This window comes from Sorex fumeus, unplaced genomic scaffold (assembly GCF_029834395.1).
Source record: "Sorex fumeus unplaced genomic scaffold, SorFum_2.1 ptg000042l, whole genome shotgun sequence".
NCBI lineage: Eukaryota > Metazoa > Chordata > Mammalia > Eulipotyphla > Soricidae > Sorex > Sorex fumeus.
The window spans coordinates 8,729,254-8,752,408 of record NW_026606099.1 but is presented as its reverse complement, the minus strand read 5'-3'; the positions used below and the strand labels follow the sequence as shown (position 1 = coordinate 8,752,408).

At 52.7% G+C, this 23,155-nt stretch overlaps 2 protein-coding genes across 2 annotated transcripts in view; one reads left to right on the top strand and one right to left on the bottom strand.

The window, feature by feature from the left end:
• The window catches only part of TNS2 (tensin 2), a 280,320-nt gene extending 275,909 nt beyond the window's left edge, over nt 1-4,411 (bottom strand). The window contains exon 1 of the mRNA XM_056120233.1: nt 4,408-4,411. The gene's annotated coding sequence lies outside the window, so the exon portion shown is untranslated. The remainder of the gene's footprint in view (nt 1-4,407) is intronic.
• Nucleotides 4,412-4,488: 77 nt separating this feature from the next.
• Nucleotides 4,489-10,202, top strand: KRT4 (keratin 4). The gene is made up of 9 exons (XM_056120252.1): nt 4,489-4,977; nt 6,636-6,850; nt 7,696-7,756; nt 8,081-8,176; nt 8,663-8,827; nt 9,047-9,172; nt 9,472-9,692; nt 9,874-9,908; nt 10,019-10,202. Exons 1-9 carry the CDS (start codon nt 4,489-4,491, stop codon nt 10,198-10,200), a joined length of 1,590 nt encoding a protein of 529 aa, XP_055976227.1. The 3' UTR covers nt 10,201-10,202.
• The last annotated feature ends 12,953 nt before the right edge of the window (nt 10,203-23,155 follow it).

Genomic DNA, 23,155 nt, shown 5'->3' with positions numbered 1-23,155 from the left:
TTCCTCTTTGGTGCGGGCTTATTATAGGATTTGCAATTAGTTTAATTTGGATTTGGTTAATTGGAAGATGCAGTCGGGCCCTCCGGACAGGGTCAATCCTTAGCGGAGGTTGTGAGGACAGGGCCACTCCAGTGGAGCCAGCGTTCACAGGACAGGAACCAGGCCCAGGTTGGAACCCTCTGCAGAAAAGGCCGTGCCGGGCCTCAGGCTTCTATGGGGATGGGCTTCAGAGATGATCTTCCTGCAATACCTGGGCGGGGGCTAGGTCCCATCTCCATGCCAGGCTGTGTGGCGTCTGACAAGCAGAGAGGAGGTGAGGGTGGCGGGTTGTGGGGGGTGGGGAACTCTTCCCCACATCCCTAATCTCAGTTTCCAGGAGGGTGGGAAGAGCTCCCCGTGACATATTCAATACGCCAAACACAGTAACAACAAAGTCTCCAATGGAGACGTTACTGGGCCCGCTCGAGCAAATCGATGAACAATGGGAGGGCCTTTACCTTACCTTTTACCTTTATCTAAACTAGTTCCCTCTCTCCAAAACTACTGATCTGGGGCCGGAACAATAATATAGTGGGCAGGGCACTTGCCTTGCAAGCAGCTGACCGTAGTTTGATCCCAGTATCCCATATGTTCCCCTGAGAACCACCAGGAGTAATTCCTCTGTGCAGAGTCAGGAGTAATTCCCGAGAATCACCAGAAAAAGCTCCAAAATAACAACAACAACAACAACGAAAAACAGAAGCAAAACCCTAGGCTAATTCTCCCTCATCTTCCTCTGTCTCAGGGATGACACAGTCCTCCTGATACAAGACTTCAGTCACGGCTCTATGGTAGGGTGGTTGGGTGTCTCTTAGGGAGAGACAACGGATCCCACAATGGATCCCACACTATCTACAAGGCACTCCAACAAAACTGCGTAGGTCCCCTGAGATGAGATATTTTTTTTGTGAGGGGGCTCACCCGGCAGTGCTCAGGGCTTCACTGAGCTCAGGGCTTCAGCACCATATGGAGTGCTGAGGATTGAACCCGGGCCAACCACATGCTTGCCTTGCTCTAACTACTACACTATGGCTCCGGCCACTGAGAAGTGATTTTTGAGGAATAGATATGGGCTGGAGCGATAGCACAGCGGGTAGGGCGTTCGCCTTACAAGCGGCCAACATGGCCGACCCGAGTTCGATTCCTCCGCCCCTCTCGGAGAGCCCGGCAAGCTACCGAGAGTATTCGATATGCCAGACACAGTAACAACAAAGTCTCCAATGGAGACGTTACTGGGTTCGCTTGAGCAAATCGACGATCAATGGGAGGGCCTTTACCTTTACCTTTACCTTAGATATGGTGGGAGTTGTAACATATGTATCAGTCATCTACAGCGATTTGCATCTTACAAGAAAATGTTGACATCGTTTCTGATAGATGATGGTGTTGTTAACAGATGATGTAAAATTCAAGGTAGCAGTAAATCCAGTTCCATTTGGAAAAGGTATTTTCTCTTCTTCATGATTTTCTTAACAACACTGTCTTCTCGGCAGTGTGCTTTTTGCTAAGGATACACTCTATAACCCACCGATCACACAGATAGGTACCAACTGGCTGGGTGTGGCTCCCAGAATAGAGTGGGTGTTTAGCTTTTGGGGCGTCAACAGTTATATGTGGATTTTGGACTCCATGGGGTGGGGGTGGGGATCAGCGCCCCTAACCTCCAGGTTAAGAGCCTACTGGATGCTCTCCCCCCCAACCCCTTCCACTCCTGCTTGCTGTCGTAGGCGTCAGATAGGAGTGGACATAACAGGTGGTACGGCACACCACACTCTCCTCTAGTGCTGGAGGCTCACAACCACAGACCACAAGGCACACAGCTCCCCGTGGCTCTCCTCTGTCCTCCCACCTGTCTTTGAACCCCAGGGGCCATGGGGAAACTGGAGCCATGAGTGCGAGGTGCAGCGCCCAGGTGAAGTCGGTAGGACTGTGTTCTGATGTCTGTCCCATGTCTGTTTGGGACGGACAGGAAGTCAGAAATCAGACCTCCACTTCCCAAGTGGCTGCCCCCTGGGGCTGGGGTCAAGGTGGCAGTGGAGGTGGAGAGGACCAGCGGCCCCTGGGATGCTCAGGTGCCACTTCCAAAGCAGTCGCTGAGCAGAAGCTGACGCCCAATCAGGGGGGTCTGGGCAGAGTAGGGAGGGCAGAGTCCGGGTCCCAGTGCATGTGGGTTCAAACCCCAAACGCTGGCCACACTAACAAGCCACTGGGAGACCCTGGGGGCTGCTTTAGCTCCTTGACTCTGTCCCACCAGCACTGATGCTGCTGCAGAGCGCTCTGGGTGCAGATTGAATGGTAACACACACCAAGGTGCCCGGTATAGCACCAAGCTCAAAGCTGGTGCCCAAAACCTACTCCCGGGAAGGGAAAAGGGGGTTGACTATGCAGGCCCTTTTGCAGGGAGGGGCCCAACTCTAGAATGCTCTCTCAGCACTGAGCATGGCTCTAGCTCTTCTGTGAGGCAAGCAGGGATTGGGGGCCTTCAGGCCTGATTGTTCAACCCTGCCTGTCTTCACAGCTATTGCCTGCCTGGGATGTGGGATGTGGGGGGGTGGGGAGGGAGAATGCTGAAAGAACCATGGGTGTATGTGTGTGTGTGTGTACATGTGTGTATACATGTATATGTGTGTGTATGCGTGTATGTATATGTGTGTATATGTGTATGTGTATGTGTGTGTGTGTGTGTTGTACATCAGAAGCAGAGGGCAGTGGTGGACAGGGAGAAATGGGGTGAAGCAGAGGTGGGAGAGGGCCCTGACCCACCCAGCTTCCCCAGCCCGTCCCCCGCCCCCCGTGGCCCGCCTCGCATGGAGGGAAGCCGCATGTCTGCCTGACCAGCTCTCAGTGGTCTGCTCAGCGCCTCAGGCTGGGAATGGTGGCCTCGCCAGGGATTGGGAATAGGAGATGGGATCTAATTTCTCTTTGCAGGTGGTAATGGCAAGAGGGGCAGGAGAAGGTCTCCTGGGCATGAAGGACCTGCTCTGCAGGCCCACCGAGGCTGTGTTTGATAGGGGAGGATGGGTGGTGGGCTGGGTGCAGAGAGGGTGGATCGCCCACCCAGAGAGCAGAGATAGCACCTGGGTCCCAGCGGGAGTTTGAGCTCAGGTCTGCTACACTCGCTGCACTCGGAGGGGGCGTGAGACTGAGACGGCTTCTGATGTGCAACACACTCACACACACACACAAGCACACATATACAAACATACACACACGTATCCATACATACATGCATACACATATATACATACCCACAGACATGCACACATACATCTACACATACACACATACATACACATATACACACACATACACACATAAACACACACGCACACACATACACACATATACATACATACATACATACATACATATATACATACACCATACTCACTCTAGGATTCTGCACAGGAAAGCGTGACTCCTGGGTGTCATTATTCTGTGAAATGGACCCCCCTGCACCCCAAAAGCGGGGAGCATCTGCTCTGGATGCAGGGCCCGTCTGGGGAAACGGAGCTGGCTCTGCGGGAGCTGAGGAAAACGCTGGGCAGCAAACGAGGCAGCCACGAGACCCAGGCTGCAGGACACTGACCTCGAGTCCTGCCAGCACAGACCTGGTTGCTGCCCGGAGACGCCAGCTTCAGGCCTGGGGCATGAGTCAGGGGCTCGTTAGAGCAACCTGCAGCCTCCCGCCATCTCCGTCTTCTCAGTCTCTTGCGCCCCCTCTGAGTGCAGCGGGCTCTCATGAACTGCCCCGTCCAGGGGAAACTCGAGCCAGGTCGGAAGCCTCGAGGGTTGGCATGTATGTGACCCCTTTTGTCTGTGAATATAGGGTAAGTTCCCAGGGAGACATATGCAAGAACAGAAACGTACATCTAACTTCCGACACTTTTCCAAGCACGGGGTTTGATGTGCTCTCACTGAGTCCTGCAGGGTGGCCAAGGCAAATCCGAGCGTTGTTTCCAGAGTCTGCTGGAAGCCACGGTCTCCCAGACGTGCTCCAGGTTTGCACTCTGGTCAAGGCAGGCTGGCGCTGGGCCCTGGAGGGGAGGTTCCACATCCTGAGGTGTGAGGGGGTTGGGGTGGCTTTTGCGGGCTGTGAACGCAGCAGGCCGGAGGGGCTGGAGGGCTGGGCCCAGGCAGAGGCCGCTGGTCCTGAGCCCTGGGGTGCTGACTCTGATACTCTAGAGGGGGGTGTGCTAGATCCAGTCACCTGTGCCCTCCCAGTGACTTCTCTAGGTGTGTGAGGTGACATGTTCAGCAGGTGCGAGAAAGATGGGCCAGTGCCAAAGGCCAAGCCCAGAGATGTTTCGGATTTTTCCCTTTATGCCCCTGCAACCAAGCCCAGCTGCTCCAGCACATAAAAGGGACCCGAGCGAGGGCTCCGGCACTCACTGGCCTGGCCTCTCTCCTGCTCTCTGACAACTCCGAGCTCTGCTCTCCTCTCCAGTCATGATCTCCAGACAACAGGGCGTCCGCGGAGGGTCCAGGGGCTTCAGCTGTGGCTCAGCCGTCGTCGGAGGGGGCAGGAAGTCTGCCTTTAGCTCCATGTCCGTGTCTGGGGGTGCAGGCCGCTGCTCCTCGGGGGGCTTTGGCAGCAGGAGCCTCTATAGCCTTGGGGGTAACAAGAGCATCTCCATGAGCATGGCTGGGGGCCGGCAGGGCGCCGGCTTTGGGGCTGCCGGAGGTTTCGGGGCCGGTGGTTTTGGCACTGGTTTTGGTGCCGGTGGCTTTGGCGGTGGATTTGGGGGTGGCTTCAACGGACGGGGTGGCGCTGGCTTCCCTGCCTGCCCCCCTGGGGGGATCCAGGAAGTCACCATCAACCAGAGCCTGCTGACGCCGCTCCACGTGGAGATCGACCCCGAGATCCAGAAGGTGCGCACCGAGGAGCGCGAGCAGATCAAGACCCTCAACAACAAGTTCGCCTCCTTCATCGACAAGGTGAGCGGAGGCCTGACCTCACCGGGTGCTGGGAGCGAGGGCTGCTGAGTCCCAGGGTCCCAGACCTCAGCCTGCTGGCCCGGGCTTCTGTGCTCCAGCTGTTAGCGGGGGAATCAAACCCTGAGTCTTTTCTTCCTTCCAAGGCAGGTGGGAACAGGCTGCTCAAAGCGGTTCCATGCCTGGAGTTCCCTTGCTGGGCCGTGTGCTACTGGGCAAATCATTTAGCTTTTCTGGGCTCAAACACTTCAGCTGCAAAGTGGTTTTATGATTTCCCTGCCTTTTCTCAGGTTTGGGAAATAGCATGGTAAAGAGTGTAATAATTGAGACTAGCTAATTGCAGCTAATACCATGATTTGCCTATTGGCCCTTCTGTTCTTGGAGTGGAAGAAAACCCAGGTTGGTTTCCAGATGTCAAAAGGACTCTTTTTTGTCCTGGAGGATAGCTTCGAGGCCCCTTTAGGTTTCCTCTTTCACACTCTGACTCTGGGGAAGTTATCATTGCTGGGTCTGTTTGAAGAAGGTGGGGATAGACTTTCTTTTCCCTCTTGTCACCTAACTTCCTGTTTCAAGCAATGTGTAGAGGTTCACCCAGAGTCAGATTTGATGGATGGTGACAGCAAGCACATTAGCCCCAGAGGGCTGAGTCATCTGGAGATTAACGGTGAAAGGGGCAAGTGTGCCCTGTGTGAAGACCGCCCCAGCTCTCCAGTCCTGGGCGGTGGGTGGGGGCAGGCGTGAACAATCCTGGGTGGGGAGCGGAGTATTTGCTCTCAGGCAGGCTCGACAAACCCAGAGTGGTGGAAAGTCATCGTGGTTTGAGGAGAAGCAGGACCAAGGATCTTGGCTTCCTTGTCACATGTCACTTCCACCTCACAGACGGTGGCCAGCTGGCCTGACCTGTTTCTGTTATGAAGCTCATAAAGTGAAAAGTGTGCAAAGCTGTTACAGGACTTACATGGCTGCATCTCTGCACACAGAGACTGTTCAGGGCAGGCCCCTGGCGGGACTGAGTCTGGTTGAGACTCAGAATGTGGCCCAGGCCTTGGTCTGGGGCAGCTTACTCAGCGGAGGGCCACCAAGTTCCGTTCACTCGGGAACTTATTTTAAAAATCTCTAGTGAGCTTGCCATGCATTTGCCTCGGACCTGGATCACCTTGAATGCCCCAGACTGTGGTTGTTGCTCCTTATTTGCTTTCCTTCCTAGTGGTAGAAGTTCAATGCCCTCAGTACCCCTTCCCGGGGCTCGTGGCGAGGAAGCTGTTCTCACTGCCTCGTCAGGCTCCACAGCTCCACCTGGGCTCTGTTCTCCACATCTCTGTGTTGTCCCCTTGGCTGCTGTGGGCTCAGAGGTGGGGCCACCTTGTGGACCCCCGTGGATGGGGATTGCAATGTGGTGGCCCCAGTGGGGGATCTTGCACTGATTGGCCCGTGCAAATCTTCCCACCAACATCTCAAGCTTCTCATTCTACTAATGACCTTTGTTTTGGCCATCGAAAGCAATGTGGGGTTACTCCTGGCTCTGCACTCAGGAATTACTCCTGGTGTTACTCAAGGGACCATGTGGGATGTTGAGGATTGTAACCAGATTGGCTTCACGCAAGGTAGCTACTCTGGCCCCTTGACTAATGACTTGTTTTTTTTTTAATAATAAAACACAGGTGCGGTTCTTAGAGCAACAGAATAAGGTCCTGGAAACAAAGTGGAAGCTCCTGCAGCAGCAGACGACCACCACCTCCGGTAAAAACCTGGAGCCCTTCTTCGAGGCTTACATCAATGCTCTGCGGAAGCAGCTAGATTCCTTTGTCAATGACAAAGGCCGCCTGCAGTCTGAGTTGAAGGCCATGCAGGACAGCGTGGAGGACTTCAAGACCAAGTACGTGGTAGGGGTGGGAGGGTGGGAAGTGGCATCAGATGATAAACCTGGGTTCATGCCCCAGTCCCATTGCTCCTCCAGAGTAATTTAGAATTCCAGATTCCTGCAACCAAGGGGCTCAGGAAGGTCCTTTGTATCCTCATGGCCACATTTAATGGTGAATATGCCATCCCTCAGTTGTTTAAACAGACCACAAGTGATTGATTCAGGGAACTGGCTTGGCCAGGACAACCAAGACCAGAAACAATCAATGAAGAGTGGAATAGGACAGTGAGACCAGAACACAGGTCACAAAGACAGATGAACTTGGTCTGAATACGGGTCCCTCCACTTTCTAGCTCTGTGACCTTGGGTGAGTTGTTTAACCTCTCTGATCCTCAGTTTCTCTCTTCTTTAAATGGACTAACATTTAAAGGGATTGCACCACATTGCAATTCCTTGTGGTTGTGAGGATCACATGAAAGCACACGAGAAAGAGAAAAGCGTGCAGCCAGTTACTGGGCATAGATGAAGGTTTAGTAACTGGTGGCTCATTCCTGCTGGTGTCGGACTGAGCTGAGGAACCCCAGCTCCTTCTCAGAGAGACAGAGCTCTGGCCAGGTGCCCGAGACCGTGACCCACCCCATGGCCCGAAGGATAGTCCTTAGAAATGAAACCAACCGGATCATTGCTGGCTTCTCTCATGTTCACCTTTGGAAGAGAATCTTTGACAAGTTTGGGTTTCATGTCTCCCAGTGAATGGGGGCTGGCCTGCTGCCCACACATGGCGCTCGTGTAGCCCACAGGGGCTCTGAGAAGCGCCGGCTCACCACATTGCTTTGTCTTCTCCTCCCCTCCCTGCTCAGGTATGAGGAGGAGATCAACAAGCGCACAGCTGCCGAGAATGACTTCGTGGTCCTCAAGAAGGTGAGAGAGGCAGGAGGGACGAGGGGGACGAGAGAGCGTGCCTCTTCCTTCCAGAACCTCCTCATCACCATCTGGTTCTAACAGAACCAGGTCCCAAGGAATTAAGGGTGAAAGGGAAGTCATCTGCATAATTATCTTTCATGGTGGCGCATGACTGCCATGTGCAATGATCCCTTACCCCGTGGCCCCGTGCCGAAAAGGCTTCAAGGCTGTTGTGGCGAGTGCCTCACTGTCCCTGGGCATTTCCCCCTCTCACCCCCCACCTTCCACCACCACACACATTGGGATTCCTCTCCTCATCCTGACCTCCCTTCTCCTGTGCAGGATGTGGACGCTGCCTACATGATCAAGGTGGAGCTGGAGGCTAAGGTTGACGCGCTCACGGACGAGATCAACTTCCTGAGGGCCCTCTATGCCGCGGTGAGGACTCAGTCCCTCCAGCTGGGGAAGGGTAGCTGTGTGCTGGTCAGGAGCAGAGAGGGCTGTGGAGAGAGGTTCAACAGACAAGTCCTTAGAAGCAACTGCTGTCTTAGAAGAGGGTGTTCAGAGTTCGAGATCACTTGAGATTGACCTCTGGGTGTCTGGTGTTTCTTTGGAGAAACGAATCTGTTATTTGCCTTCTACACACGGACTGCCTGACCATGGCCTGGCTCCTGGCTCTCGGGGAGTGGCAAGGAGAGAAACTTTAGCTGTCTCCACTGTGACTGCTGCGGCCATTCTTTGGCAGTTTCTCCATAGACATTCCCCTGGGAATGCCAAGTTAGCATCCCTCTGGGCCTGTGGCGGGTCATTGCCACGAGAACAGTAGATTTGGGGTGTCAGTTAGACATTGGGGATGTTGGGCAAGGGGGAAGTCTCTTGGAAGGGGGCAAGGGGGAAGCCTGAAGTGAGCCATGATCCCCACAGGAGCTGGCCCAGATGCAGACACATGTCAGCGACACATCTGTGGTCCTGTCCATGGACAACAACCGCTGCCTAGACCTGGACAGCATCATCGCCGAGGTGCGCGCCCAGTATGAGGAGATTGCCCAGAGGAGCAAGGCCGAGGCTGAGGCGCTGTACCAGACCAAGGTGGGTGCTGGGGACGTGTTAGGAGATGGGAGTGGCTGCTGCCTGGGCGCAGATCAGCTTTGCTGGGAGCAGTTGCCCACGCTGGCCTTCCAGGCTTGACTCGTCCTGGTCTGACCAGAGAACCCATGGCAATAGCAGCCGAATGCACAGGACTCTCCTGGATGTGTTCTCTTGTGACCCCATCTGACGCATCTTCCTGTGTCTTCTGGATATTATTAGGTCCAGCAGCTCCAGACTTCAGTCGACCAGCATGGTGACAGCCTGAAGAACACCAAGAGTGAGATTTCTGAGCTCAACAGAATGATCCAGAGGCTGCGGGCTGAGATCGAGAATGTCAAGAAGCAGGTGAGTGTCAGCTTCTTCAGAGGCCTCCATGTGGACAAGAAGACAAGGTGTCAGGCCAGAGGGTCCCCAAGGCCCACAGGGATCTGTAGCCATTGACCCAGGCCATACCCAGGCCTTCCCAGCAGTGCCCTAGTGATCATGAGGCAATGCCCCAGCCAGTGAGATTTCTGCGCTGGGCTCTGCTCATTTTCATCTCACCTCCTGGTAAGGGTCCTGGGGGTGGTGGGGGCCCTGGCTGGAGCAGATGCGATGCAGGAGTCTTTGACAGCAGGATTCTGAACCTTGCCTGTCCATCACAGTGCCAGACTCTGCAGGCGTCTGTGGCCGACGCTGAGCAGCGCGGGGAACTGGCCCTCAAAGACGCCTACAGCAAGCGCACGGAGCTGGAGGCGGCCCTGCAGCAGGCCAAGGAGGAGCTGGCCCGGATGCTGCGCGAGTACCAGGAGCTGATGAGCGTGAAGCTGGCCCTGGACATCGAGATCGCCACCTACCGCAAGCTGCTGGAGGGCGAGGAGTGCCGGTGAGGAGGGAGGGAGGGAACACGAGGAGGGCACAGGGTCAGGAGCCTGCGCCTCTGCTTGGGGCGGTCGCTAGTGGCCACAAACGAGGACAGCAGAGTCACAACCCCATGGGCTTGAAATCTGCTGACCCAGCAAGCGTGACTCACGGCTCCCTCTCCCCTTTCCCTCTGTCTCCCCCAGGATGTCCGGAGAGTGCCAGAGCTCCGTGAGCATCTGTAAGTACCTCCTGCCCCAGGTCAGGCCCTTCCTGCCTCTGGGTGGGATGCGGTGGGTGTCCTGCCTCCAGCACCCCTGGGTAACTGCTCCCTTTGCCCCTCTCCCGCAGCTGTGGTGGGCGGCAGTGTCAGCACTGGAGGCATCGGCGGAGGACTAGGAGGCTGCTCTGGCTTTGGAATGGGTGGCGGCTTCGGCTCTGGCTCCGGAAGTGGTTTTGGGTTTGGCTGTGGTGTCGGTTCAGGCAGCAAGATCGTCTCTACTACCTGCCTGACCAAGAGATCCCACCGGTAGAAGTCACGCTGTCCCTGCTGCCTGCTGAGCCCCATTGGCCTGTCCCTGGATCCCCGTGCTTCCTTCACCCCTGGCCCTGCCCTCCCTTTTTGGGGCTCATCTTCCCAGTGTCGTCTCTGTGCTCCCCTGGCTGTCTCGGCTCCCAGGTCCTCTCCTCCACCAGCACGTGGACTCTGGCCTCTCGGAGTTTGGTAGCTGCTTCTCAGTTTGGAGACCAGCCTGGAATAGGAGTGGGTGTCAGTGGACACAGCACCACCCCCAGACTGAATAAATTCCAGGAGCTTCCTCTCCAGCATTGCTGGGGCTGTCCCCTTCTGACCCATGTCCACTCCTTGAAGTCCCAGATGCCCCTCTCCATCGGAACCAAACTCATCCTCCATCGCTCACCAGCAGTGGGCCTTGCAAGGCCAGGACAAGAGCCGCTCACTGTCCCACCAAGTCTTCTCACCCCTTCTCTCTCTTTGCCCCTGATTCTCCAATAAATCGCTTTTGTCATTCAATCTGCGTAAGCATCTCTGTTCCTGGGGGAGAAGTCTCAGAGCTCAGGGGCAAGGGGAGGAGAGGGCTCCAGGCTGGTCTGTTCTGGTTGTTTGTCACCCAGTGCCTGCTGAATTTCTGCTTCTGACCTGTCCCGATTCGGATCCGGGGGTCCAGCTCAGTGCGCTGTGTGATGCGAGTGGGCCGGGCCTAAAGGAGATACACATAGATAAAGTCCAGGCCTACCCCCCCCCCCGGATAAGATGACAGGAGTGTCTGGAAGGGTGCCTGGGAACCCCCATTTTCTCGTCATGCTGGGTCGGGTCCCCCGGGAGCAGCAGGCTGCTCTGCTTTCCAGGAACCTACAGGCCCTGGCTGTTGGCTGGAACAGAGGAAGGACACAAGTCCATGGCAAGGGCCAGGCTGCTGCCGGGGTGATGCTGTCAGGAGGAAGATCCTGTATCCCAGCGGGTGGGAGGTGCGAAGGGAGAAGTAGCCCCATTGGGCCAGTCCTGGGGATACTAGTTGACAAAATGCAGACAGTGAGATGGAGAGTCAGGGATGAGCTTTTGCAGTTTCAGCCTCCTCCCCCTATTTCTTTCCTGGGCTATTCCCAAGAGAAGCTCGCCCAGTGTCCCTGTGCCTGATCATCATCAGACCCAACCCTCCAGTGAGGATGCAGAATCGCATCCTCCTCCCTGGGGCCCCCCCGTGAGTGCTCCCCTGCCCCTTGCTAGGGAGCCATCAAACTGTCCACCGGCCAGGGTCATGTCCAGGTTGTGATGGACAGAAAGTCTGGGGGGCATGTCCAAGCCCCAGGCCCCCTTTCGGTCTCTCCAGGCCTCCTGTAGGCAGCTGGGAAGGTGCCGAGCCTTAAAGGGTTAAGCCGGGCCAGTGTGTCCCTGGAAGGAGGAGCCTCTGCTGCTCCCAGGGCTGCAGGCAGGTCCCTCACCAGCCTAATCTCCCCTTTGTCTCGGGCATGTGTCAGGGCAGGAAGTCTCTGCTGTCAGGTGGCTTGGCCATCTTCCCACGATGGCACCCGCCCCTGGGAAAATGCTTCAGTGGCTCTTTCCTGAGTTTCTGGGATGGCGGAGAGGAACCAAGGGTGAAGGTGTTTCTCAAGTTCACCTCTGAGGAGATGAGGAGGAGGACAGGGGGCCTGGGGTGGGGAGGGGCGGGCCAACCCATTTCTCCTGCCCTTGGAGCAAGGGGAGCCCGGGAGGTGCTGCCCGAGGAGGCAGGGCCCCTGCAGGGGGCCCGAGTCCTGGGATAATGCACCCAGCCCCGGTCCAGACCCAGATTCTGTGCATGTGTGTCCTAGAAGAAATGTGTCTATGACAAGCGGCTCCGTGAGAGCAGTTTTTGGGGCTCTAGGAAGGAACTTGGTTTACAAAACAGAGAGGGGACAGGGCATGGGGATGGCGTTTGGTGGGTAGACTCTGGCCTCACAGGCGTGAGGAAGTGTGAGCCCTGGCACCACTCTGCACAGCCGGGCAGGGTCAGCCACACTGCCACCACCACTGTGTGACCCCAGACATAGCAACAGAGGAAAGGGACAATAAAAAGGAGGACAAGCATTCAATTTGACCCGTTGCCAAAGCGTTCCAGGGGAGTAGCTGCTGACTCGCTCCATTGCCTGTCAAGATCAAAGGAGCTTATTTAGGGGGAAAATTCACCTCAGAAATAGCAAGCCCCACCTTCTCTCAGATCATCAGCACTGGATTCTCACTCGCTCTGCAGGTTCTGGGGTACAATGGAGACAGAGGTTGCCTTGCCAACCCCTAACAAGGCCCTATTCCCCGCTCTCCAGTGTCACCATGAGGTACCCATGTTCTTAGGACCCACTTGGGTTCAGGAGCTCACTTGTCCCCATTCCTTTGCTGTTGCAATGACCAGGCATGAGGGCGCCTACTCAAATGCTCTACTGGGTCGCAGAAGCAGCTGCTCCCAGGGATCGTACCTTTCAGCTGTAGGGCTCACTCATGGGTGACCATGAATGTCTGTTGTGGGCCTCGCAGGGGTCACATGCTGCCTTGAAGCCAGGAGGGCTGTAGGGCGAGGCCAGGAAAGAACCCCCTGATCTCATGCCTGCAGGGTTCGCTACCACCAACCCCCACCTTGTCTTCATCTGTCAGTGGTAGCTTCCCCTGAGCTTGTTCAGCTGCCTGTACCCATCTCTCCATCACCACCGCTGGGGCCGCTGTCCCTCGGCATGGGGTCCAGCTGTCTGAGTTCCAGCCAGTTTTCGCCATCACTTCAGAAGTGTCCCTCCCTCAGGAGTCTGTCAAATGGGAAGGACTTAGCAGAGGGGTTTGTTTATTTTGTGCTCTGAGTTTAGGTTTTGCTTTGAATCCTAAGAACACAGGGGCTCAGAATAAGGCATCTCCCCTCCACTAGCAGGCCGGGTGGATGGCTTCTTTGTGGTTTATTTTGTGCGAGAGCTGAGTAGGGAACATTCTGAGGAGTCTGTCATGTGCTGCATTCTAGGCAAAAGGAAGGGGGGCTGACGGAGGGAGCTCCCCAAGCAGACCCTGCGCTTAGCTGTGCTGATGACCAAGCACAGGGTGTGACCAGGAGGGTCTGTGCGGGTGTAAGTCTCAGCACTGGGCCTCAGCTGTGCCTGTGGTTTCCATTTGAGGCCAAGTCAAACCATCCTGGTACTGCAGTTGTGTTTCTTTCTCACTTGATGTGTCATGGGTCTGATCCTCAAGAGCCCAAAGTCAACACAAGGAGACCGGAAAGGGGGGTGGTCATGGAGAAGGGGCTTTGATTGATTTACAATTCATCTCACCCCTGCCGGCCGCCCAGACCCCTCCTACCATTCATCTGCTGGGGTGTTATTTAAAGGTAGGGACCAAACTTGATTCATCCTGATAATCTAGGGCTTGGCACATAGTAAATTGAAAGAGTCAACAAATATTTATCGAATGATTAGTCTGTTCTAGGCAATGTTTTATTGAGCACTAGATTCTTTCAAGGGGCTTTAGGTTGAGGCGATAATGTCTAGATAAAACTCACACACACAAATAACTTGGTGACCAGAGACAAATCCAATGCTCTGTGAGTAACAAGCTAAGGTCAAGGGAATTCAGAAGAGAAAAAGTTACTTCCAGGGCTGGAGCAATAGCACAGTATGTAGGGCATTTCACTTGCACATGGCCAACTGGGGTTCGATTCCCAGCATCCCATATGGTCTCCTGAGCACCTCCAGGAGTGATTCCTGAGTGCAAAACCAGGAGTAGCCCCTGAGCATCGCCAGGTGTGATCCAAAAAGCAAAAAAAAAAAAAGTTACTTCCAGTCTTGGGGAAGGGGTGCTAGCAATCACAGGGGGCTTCTTGTGGGAGGTGCTGTTTGAATGAGGTCTAGAAGGACAGGTTGGTCTGGTTGTCACAGGCCTGGGGCTGAACTGGCAGAGCTTAAGGAGATTCCTTTGTCTCAGCAAGTGTCCCAGGAGGACTCTCCGTTACTGCCTTACCTTGTGACTCTGGCCCGCTGAGGCCTCAATCTGAGCACTGCCCCCGTGTGCAGTGCTCTGGGTCCTGCAGAGTCTCATCAGACTGGGAGCTGTGCTGCAGCTGAGATACGCTGCAGTTTTAGCAGGATGGCAGGGCCCTGAGCCGGGACGAGGATGCCCACGGCTCTAGGTGACACACGTACGTCAGAAGGGGAGGCGCTCAAGTGAAATACGGAGCTTCCAATTCCAGAAAAGCATTAGGAGGATTGTCAGCACCAAGACTCTGACAGCACATGTACCTTTTCCTGGGGAGTTCAGGATGGCTCCCTGGAGGAGGTGATCCTGAGAACAGAGCTGAAGATGTGAGACTGTGTAAAGCTCTGGGTTGAGGATGAGGGGTGCTGTGGAGTAGGGTGGTCTAGGAGCAAGAATCCGAGAGGCAGAGAAGTTTGGTTCTCTCTCTCTCTCTCTCTCTCTCTCTCTCTCTGTGACCCCAAGCAGTTTCATATCCCTCAAGGTGACATTCAGGGAGTAACGGGCGAGGAAGCAGGAGAGGTAAGTTGAGGCCAGACTCAGGAGGACTATGGCATGGCCCATTGTCCGATTTATTTGGGACTTGGCCCTCATGTCATGTTCCACGGGCAGACTGACTCAAAATAAAGCCTACCTGTGAGAACAAGCCCGGAAACAGAGGAGGAGAGAGTTCTGGACCCTGCTGGCAGGGTGTGGCTGCAGCCAACTGCATGCCCCTGCCAGGCAGCTGAAATGCCAAGCCTGGCAATGGCCCCGCCTCCTTGTTCACTCCTATTTGCCACGAGGAAGTGTTTCCAGGGACTGAGGAGTTTGCTGTCATCTTTGTCCTCTGAAATTACCACTTCCTCCCAGACCATGTATGTTCTTGGACATCAGTCTGTTACATCCCTTTCATATACTGGGGGCTTCTTTCCGTAAAATAATTTTTTAACTGAATCACTGTGAGATTGACCCTTACAGATTAGGTTTCAGTCATACAGTGTTTCAAGACCCATCCCCCCACCAGAGTACAATTTCCAGCACCAGTGTCCCCAATCCCCAATTTCCCTACCATCAGTCCCCACCCCCACCCCCAGCCTGCCTCTATGGCAGGGACTTCTCTCTCTCTCTCTCTCTCTCTCTCTCTCTCTCTCTCTCTCTTCTTTTGGACAGAGTGGTTCTCAATACAGATACTGAAAGCTTGTCATGTATTTTTATCTACTTTACCTACTTTCAACACTCAGTTCTTTTCAGCATGATCATTTCCAACTATTATTGTCATACAGGTCCCTTCTCTGTCTTACCTATCCTCCACCCCCCACACACTTGTTATAAATTCCAACAACCACTGAGCAGTCGTCCTAGCCCTTTTTTTCCCTTGCCTTGGATATTAGTCTTCTACTATATATTTTTTACATACCACAAAAGAATGCGGTCATTGTATATCTGTCCCTCTCCTTCTGACTCGTTTCACTCAGTATGATACTCTTCATGTCCATCCGTTTATAAACAAATTTCATGACTTAATTTTTCCTTCTCGGGCTGGAGCGATAGCACAGCGGGTAGGGCGTTCGCCTTACAAGCGGCCAACATGGCCGACCCGAGTTCGATTCCTCCGCCCCTCTCGGAGAGCCCGGCAAGCTACCGAGAGTATTCGATATGCCAGACACAGTAACAACAAAGTCTCCAATGGAGACGTTACTGGGCCCGCTCGAGCAAATCGACGATCAACAGGAGGGCCTTTACCTTTACCTTTACCTGTTCTCGGGCACTCAGGTTGTTTCCAGATTCTGGCTATTGTGAATAGTGCTGCAATGAACCTAGGAGTGCAGATGGTGTTTCTGTTCCATGGTTTTTATTCCCCAAGGTAGATTCCCAGTAGTTGTATCACTGGATCAAATGGGAGCTCAAGTTCTAGTTTTTGGAGGAATGTCAATATTGTTTTCCGAAAAGGCTGGACCAGTTGGCATTCCCACCAACAGTGAAGGAGAGTCCCTTTCTCCCCGCATTGTGAGTGGCTATTTCTAGATCTCCCTCACTACTTACAAGGATTTTGTGAGACTTAGTTTCCTACCAGCATCACACCCTCTGTTCTAGGTCCAATGGGATTTCCTCGAGCTCTGCAGGGGAGAGAGTGAGAGCATCTGTGCCTTTCACACCCGCACATGGGAGCAGACATTTCCATCCCCTGTTTTTTAGCTTCCTGGGGTCAACCCCCTTCCCACAGCTTTACTTTTCTCCTTTACGTCTACGTTCAAGTAACTTCTCAATGAATGTGGGAAGTTTTGAGGGGAATCTCCGAGCCAGGACACGTGTCGATGTCTACTATTTACAACTTCCTGCTGGGGGAGTCATGTGATCTGGCACAGACAGAGGGAGACTGTCTGTTTCGGGGAGGAAGGGGCAGAAAGGCAGACTCAGTGAACCTCCCTTCTGGTTCTACCATCCTGTGGTCCGCCATGCTTGATGCTGGCTGCTGCTTCAGCTTGTCTAGAGCAGGTGGCAGGAGGGAGTCGCCGAGCCCCTGAGAGCAGCTTCAGTTCTGGAGGCGCAGGAAAAGGGGGTGGCTGCCAAGCGTCTCCCCTTTGCTGCTGTAACCTCTGCTCTACACAGCAGGCAGACTCATCCTTCCAAGAGCCAGTGCATGTCCTTTGCCACCTCATTAGTGTCTTCCCCTCTCATTGCAAAAGCTGCTGGTTCTCTGCAGCCCAAAGCGTTTCTGTGTCCAGTTGCCTCTCCTCCCTCCCCCTGCTGCGGCTCTGCCGGTTCCAGGCTGTCCCAAAACATTTGCCACCCACCTGCCACAGCGCCTTGTTCAGGTGTTCTGGACGCTCAGCTCCTTCACTGTGCTCAGATTTCTGCTCAGATTCACAGGATCCCATCTTTGAAATAGAACCCCTTATCATGTCCAGCCCATCCTCTTATTTCTTATGCATTTTTTTACCCCCCAACTTCCTACTTGAGCTGTTACATATTTTCTTTTTTCTTTTTATTTATTCATTTTTTTTCAGCACTGTGGATTGAAGCCAGAACTCATGAATGCAAAGCATGCCCTTCACCACTGAGCCGCATGGCCAATCACATTTCATTTCTTGATGGACTGCCTTCCCCTGGCCTGGGAGCTTTAGCGGAGAAGAGACTCCATCTATTTTGTTCTCTACTGCATTTCTGATGCCTAGAACTGAGCCTGAAAAAACACTTTTCATTATTCAGCAAGCATCCATTGCACTAACAGAGAGAGGCTGATCAAAGTAGTTGTTCTTCAGTGTTAGGAGAAGAAGAACTTGAAGTCAAAGGCATGCGGAAGGAAATGGGTGCTTGGATTGTCACAGGAGTAATTGATCCAGTGAATGAAACTGAAATTTTTTTCGAGCACAGAAGAGGCTCTGCTCTCATGGTGGGATAGAATTACATCCTTGATTGGCAAATGCAAAATAGCAGCCGATGTTTCGAGTGCTACATCTGAGTACTGGGGTTGGCTGTCCAAGAGTTAATTCAATTCTCACAACCACCTGTGGATTATTTCCATTTTGCGCAAGGGAAAACTTAGGCTCTGTGAGTTTTTAATATCTTGGCCAAGATTGCATGGTAAAAGGCAGAGCCGGGATTCAAACCCACTACTGCTTGACTCCAAAGCCCCGTGTCTGCTCCATCTCCTTCTCCTCAGCAGGCCTGATATGAACTAACAGAGAAGAAAGGGAGTGGATAATACTTTTTAGTGGGACCTCCCTAGCAGTGAGCAGAAGCCCCATGTGATGCCAAGGTTCAAGCTTGGCTTCTTATGCGTGCAAAGCGTCCACCCCTGACCTCCAAGCTATTGTGCAGGCCCTGAGGTGCTGATGGTGGCAGGTATAGAATCTTAACCCACATTTAAAGAAGTCCAGTGTCCACACCATAGACAGTACTTTGGGTGCGTAGTTGTACCACCTCCCATTATTGCAACTTACAGCGGCATGGTCATTTTTGGAGATACAATAAGAGAAGGAAGTGGATTCAGTGAAGAGTCCTGGAAACCACATGCCTGGAAGACTGGAAGGCCAAACCAGCTGCCTTCAAACGGGAGAGGAGTTTTGAGAAACTTGACTGTGATTTCACATATTGGAAGAGGTGTAATCTGAACGCTGGGTATACTCTGGAAGCTCTGCTGGCGGCAAATTCGTTTCACCCGAGTTCACCTCCATGGAAAGCCTGCACGACCCAAAGCTGTGGACACAAGGGGAGGAAGGTTGGGGGTGAATAACCGCAGGGAGTGCTGGTCTAGTGGGTTCTCAGCTGGGGACAGCTGGCCCTGTCTAAGGAACAGAGATTACACCAACAGGAGGGGGCTGACTGGAGGGAGTTTGAGACTTGACCCTGAAACACTATAATTTGGGGTGGGGCTGATGAGTTGCAAGTCTTTCAAGCACCCCCGTGCGCACACACACACACACACACACACACACACACAAATGTTTCTAGCCTGGATAAACCAGGCTTCCACATACGTGACTTACCATTCCTTAAATATGTGCAAGAGGTAATTCTTTGAAAGATTTGCAGACTCAGAGTAAAAACAGTTTTTTTGTGGACACTGAGCACTTAAATTCAAACATATGTGAATATATGTTAATTTTCACTTAGAATATACATATATTTTGGTTTTGCTTTACTTTTGTGCCATGCCTGATAGTGCTCAGGACTTACTCCTGGCTCTGAACTCAGAACCACTCTTGGCTGGCTCAGAGGATCACATATGGGGTGCCAGGGATTGAATCTGGGTGGCTGCATGCAAAGCGATACCTGCTGTATCAGTATGATTCAGCCCCATCAATATGATACTTGTTGACAGAAGGGGTCTTCATATCCAGAGAGGGCCGGGCTCCATGGTAACTGCGATGCTTGTGGCCTCTGCCAGTCCCACCTGCACTAGTGCCAGAAGAAGAAACAGGCGCCCAGGAGCAGAAGCATGAGTGTGGGATCCGAGTTGACCCTCCTCAGCCAGGGTGGTGCCTGGCTGGCCCGGGCAAGCCAGCAGATGTGATGAGTCTCTTTCTGCAGCCCCGAAGAGCAGGAGAGGCAGGGGCTGCAGGGAGCGCCCCGAGCTAGAGGAGTGGATGGGGACAACCTTCCACCACAGCGCCCGAAGAGGCTTTGATTTGTACACTGCAAGCCAGTGACTCACGCTTTTCTCCAAAGAAAAAGTACTTAGGATACTTAGTCAAGCTTCAAATAATCTGGGTGTTGGAGCCGAGGGCAAGGCAACTCTGTTTTCCCAAAAATATGTGTTGGGTCTCCCAAGTGCAGGGGACTGGGGCTGGGATTGGCCATGAGGAATGTCCACCGACTTCTACCTCCCCTTTGACATTCACCTCGTGCCCAAATGGCCACTCAGGGCTGATGTTCCAGACGTGCTAATGCATGCTCCATCCTAGTGGTGCCTTTTTCCTCTCGTGAGAAATCTTGGCTTTGGAATGGGAACAGGTTGTGCCCCTCTCCCATCCATCTACCACCTGCTGCGAAGGTGCCAGATCTCTGACTAGCTGATGGCTGTGGCTTTTGTTTCTCAAAGAATCTCCTGCAAGTTCATTCCCTCTCAAGAAAGGATGGGAGGGGCCGAAATCAGAGAGCACTGGTGATGTCTCTTGCGTGTCCTGGTGTGGGGGAATAAGGACTTTTGCTCACTGTGGGTTTTGAATTTCTAGACACCCACCATTGCCTGGGACCGTGGTCCCCACAGCAGCCTCGTGTCTGTCTGACACCACGGTGAGTCTCCCTCAAATTGCTTTCCTGGTCTTCTCCAGAATCCCTTTCAGTCCGAGCCAGGTCTCCATGGTTCCTCATGCTCTGGATGTGGATCTCAAAGAGCAGAATTCCTGTCTCATAGAAATGGGACAACTGACTAGGATTCGTTTTTTGTTGCTCATGAGGGCTCTGCAAGGTCTGCAGCCTGGTTCTGGCCTGTGACACTGTCACCCTTGCTGCACCCACGATCTGGGGTAAAGGACAAAACCCTGTCACCCCCATGGGTACCATGACTTCCCCACCATTGCACTCTGCAGGAGGGGAAACTACTCTCTCTGTTGTTACACGGCCCACAGCAGACCCCAGGAGGGTTGATCTCATTGGAAGGTTCCAGGCCTCACGGGCAGAGCTCCATCAGAGAGGAGACTGGGATTGCTTTCTGAAAATTTTTTTGGGGGGCTACACTTGGTGGTGTTCAGTACTTACTCTTGACTCTGTGCCAGGGAGACCCTGTGCCTTGTTGGGGATTGAACCAGGCTTAGCAAGGCAAGCACCTTAACCCCTGCACTACTTCTCTGGTTCCTGTTTTCTGGATTTTATCCCAGAATGATTGGGACCACAATGTGGAAAGTGATGAAAAAGAAGGCAAGGTGTTTAAGGGTGTTTGGTATCTCCAAATGACAAAGATTCACATGGCTTCCATTTCCTAAACAGAGCTGTGTTTACTACCAGTGCTGGCCTTCCCGGGCTCTCACACCTGGGCTCACTCCTAGCTCACACTCCTAGCTCACTCTCTGACTAAGTCGTGCTCTCCTTCCAGGTTTTGCTTGTTTTTTTTTTTTATTTGCTTCTATTTGGGGGGGGGGGACACCTGGAAGTGCTCAGGGCTTCCTCCTGATTCTGTGCTCAGGGATCACTCCTGGTGGTGCTCAGGGGGCCATCTGGGGTGTTGGGCTTGGAACTCTGGTCTGCTGCAGTGCAAGGCAAGCGCTCGTCCCCTATACTATTGCTCTGGGTTCCTATTCTTCCAGGTTCTGACACATGTCTCTGCTTGAAGCTTACCTCCGTGACTCTGCATTTCCACTGATTTCCTGATTCCTGCCATCCCCACAGTACCTTTCACGGGGCACTTGATTTACACTCATGCTTTGTTTGTGTCTGAGAGTTTTTGGAAATCTATTCTCTCGAGCACAGAGCAACCGAGCTCAGTAAACACTCATAATTGTCCCCTGGGTTTTTTGGGGGATTTGTTTTTGGGACACACTGGGCAGTACTCCGGGGCAATTCCCAGCTCTGTGGTCAGGAGTTTCTCCCAGTGGTGGTTTTGGGGACCACCTGGGGCAGGAATTGAAGCAGGGCCTCCTGCATGCAAAGCATATCTCAGTATCTCGAGTTCTCCATCAGACTCCGTGTTCCTTGGCTTCTTTTTATGGGATTGGGGGATTGAGGTCTGCTTCCCCCCATTCCAAGTCCTTGGATTAACATTATTTTCGTCTAGCCTTGAGCTGAACCTACATTCCTTCTGGGATTTCAGTGCCTAATTTGCAAATGGAATTTTCATTTTCTTGGATTCATTCTTTTGGCTGATAGGAATGCCATAAGTTCTTATGACTTGCCAACAAAAATAATTTGAAAATTATAGTGAACACTTAGTGAGATGACCTGAGATGACCAACAACGTGTTTGAGAGCTCGGCTCAAATGGGTGAACAATAAGAGACTCCAGAGGGAGAATTCATTCATCTAGGTGGGTGTCTGTGTGATTCAGGGGCAGAAATGATGCACGATCTGTGATGGGGAAAGATGCTGAAGCATGGGGGAATGACCCCAACAGTTTCGGTCATGCTTAGTTCTAAGGGAAGGGAGGGAGTCCCAGTACTGGGCAGGGGTCAGATTAGTGGCCTTGACTTTAAGCCGATGCTGCCTGATTATATTTTATTTCTTCACATGGGCTTTTACTTTCATTGTTTTATTTATAAGGGGTCTTTTTGGAGGAGATATTATTTGACCTGAATTTTAGTTCAGTGCTTAGTACCATTATTGACATTTTCTTGTGTGTGCCTTCTGTGTCTCTGTGGAACTAACACTGCATCTCTGTGGGGAAAAACCATTAGTAACTTGTTTTTATGAAGGAGGACACTGGGCACAGTGTGAGTCAAGAACTTGCTTATGGACTTCAGATGACCAACGACATATTTGAGAGCTCGGCTCAAATGGGTGAAGTCTTGAACAACAAGAGACTCCAGAGGGAGAATCCATTCATCTAGGCGGGTGTCTGTGATTCAGGGGCAGAGATGATGCACGTTCTGTGATGGGGAAAGATGCTGAAGCATGGAGAGAACCCCAACAGTCTCGGTCATGCTTAGTCATGGGGAGGGGCTGCCTGATTCTGGGTTTAGTCCAGCGTTGAAAGGAGGTGTGGCCTGTAGCCTCTCTGGTCCCCACTGGACCTGGGCTCAATTTCATTATCCAAAGCTCTGGGGAGTAGCTGCGGAAGATCAGACTTCTAAGGGAAGGGAGGGAGTCCCAGTACTGGGCAGGGGTCAGATTAATGGCCTTGACTTCAAGCTGATGCTGCCTGATTATATTTTATTTTTTCACATAGGCTTTTATTTTCATTGTTTTATTTATAAGGGTTTTTTTTTGGGGGGGAGATATTATTTTACATAACTTTTAGTTCAGTGCTTAGTACCATTATTGACATCTTTTTGACAAGCTCTATAATTTATTTTCTCATTTGTTTTATTGAAACAATTGATTCTTTAAACAGATCCTACCGTTTCTGTGACAGAATTCTTTTCTGCTGGGGGAGGTGACCCTCATTTCACATTCTCGCTCTTCTCAATCTGAATATCAACTTCAACGAGCTCCGTCATCTTGGGCTACCTCATGTAATGGATTTGAACCAGTCATTTGCTTTTTAAACAGGGGCCAGCAATGCTTGGGGGTTGGGGGTGAGGTTGGTCACAGGGTTTCATCTGGTGGTTCTCTGGCCCCATGCGGTGCCATGGATTAAATTCAGGTCCTCACAAATGCAAGGCACGTGCTCCATCATTTTGAACCACATCGCCAGCACTTGAAGTACTTTCTGGCCAGTTTTATTTGGCTGTAATACAGTAATAAAGTCTATACTCACTCATAAATTCACAAACTGATTCATTTGGCCAATGAACCTTTGTTTATGTGCATCAGTTATTGGTAAAACACTTGCTAAGCACTTAGCACTTGCTAAGAACCAAGGGATTTGGGAGATGAGTGAGATTGTCAGTGTAGAAGCTTGTGGTTTGATGC

Bases quoted from the DNA above. Each gene is read 5' to 3' on its own strand.
- KRT4 (XM_056120252.1), top strand. From the start codon at position 4,489: ATGATCTCCAGACAACAGGGCGTCCGCGGAGGGTCCAGGGGCTTCAGC. The intron at 8,828-9,046 runs GTGGGTGCTGGG...GGATATTATTAG, and splicing joins AGGCGCTGTACCAGACCAAG to GTCCAGCAGCTCCAGACTTC. The intron at 9,909-10,018 runs GTAAGTACCTCC...CCTCTCCCGCAG, and splicing joins CCAGAGCTCCGTGAGCATCT to CTGTGGTGGGCGGCAGTGTC.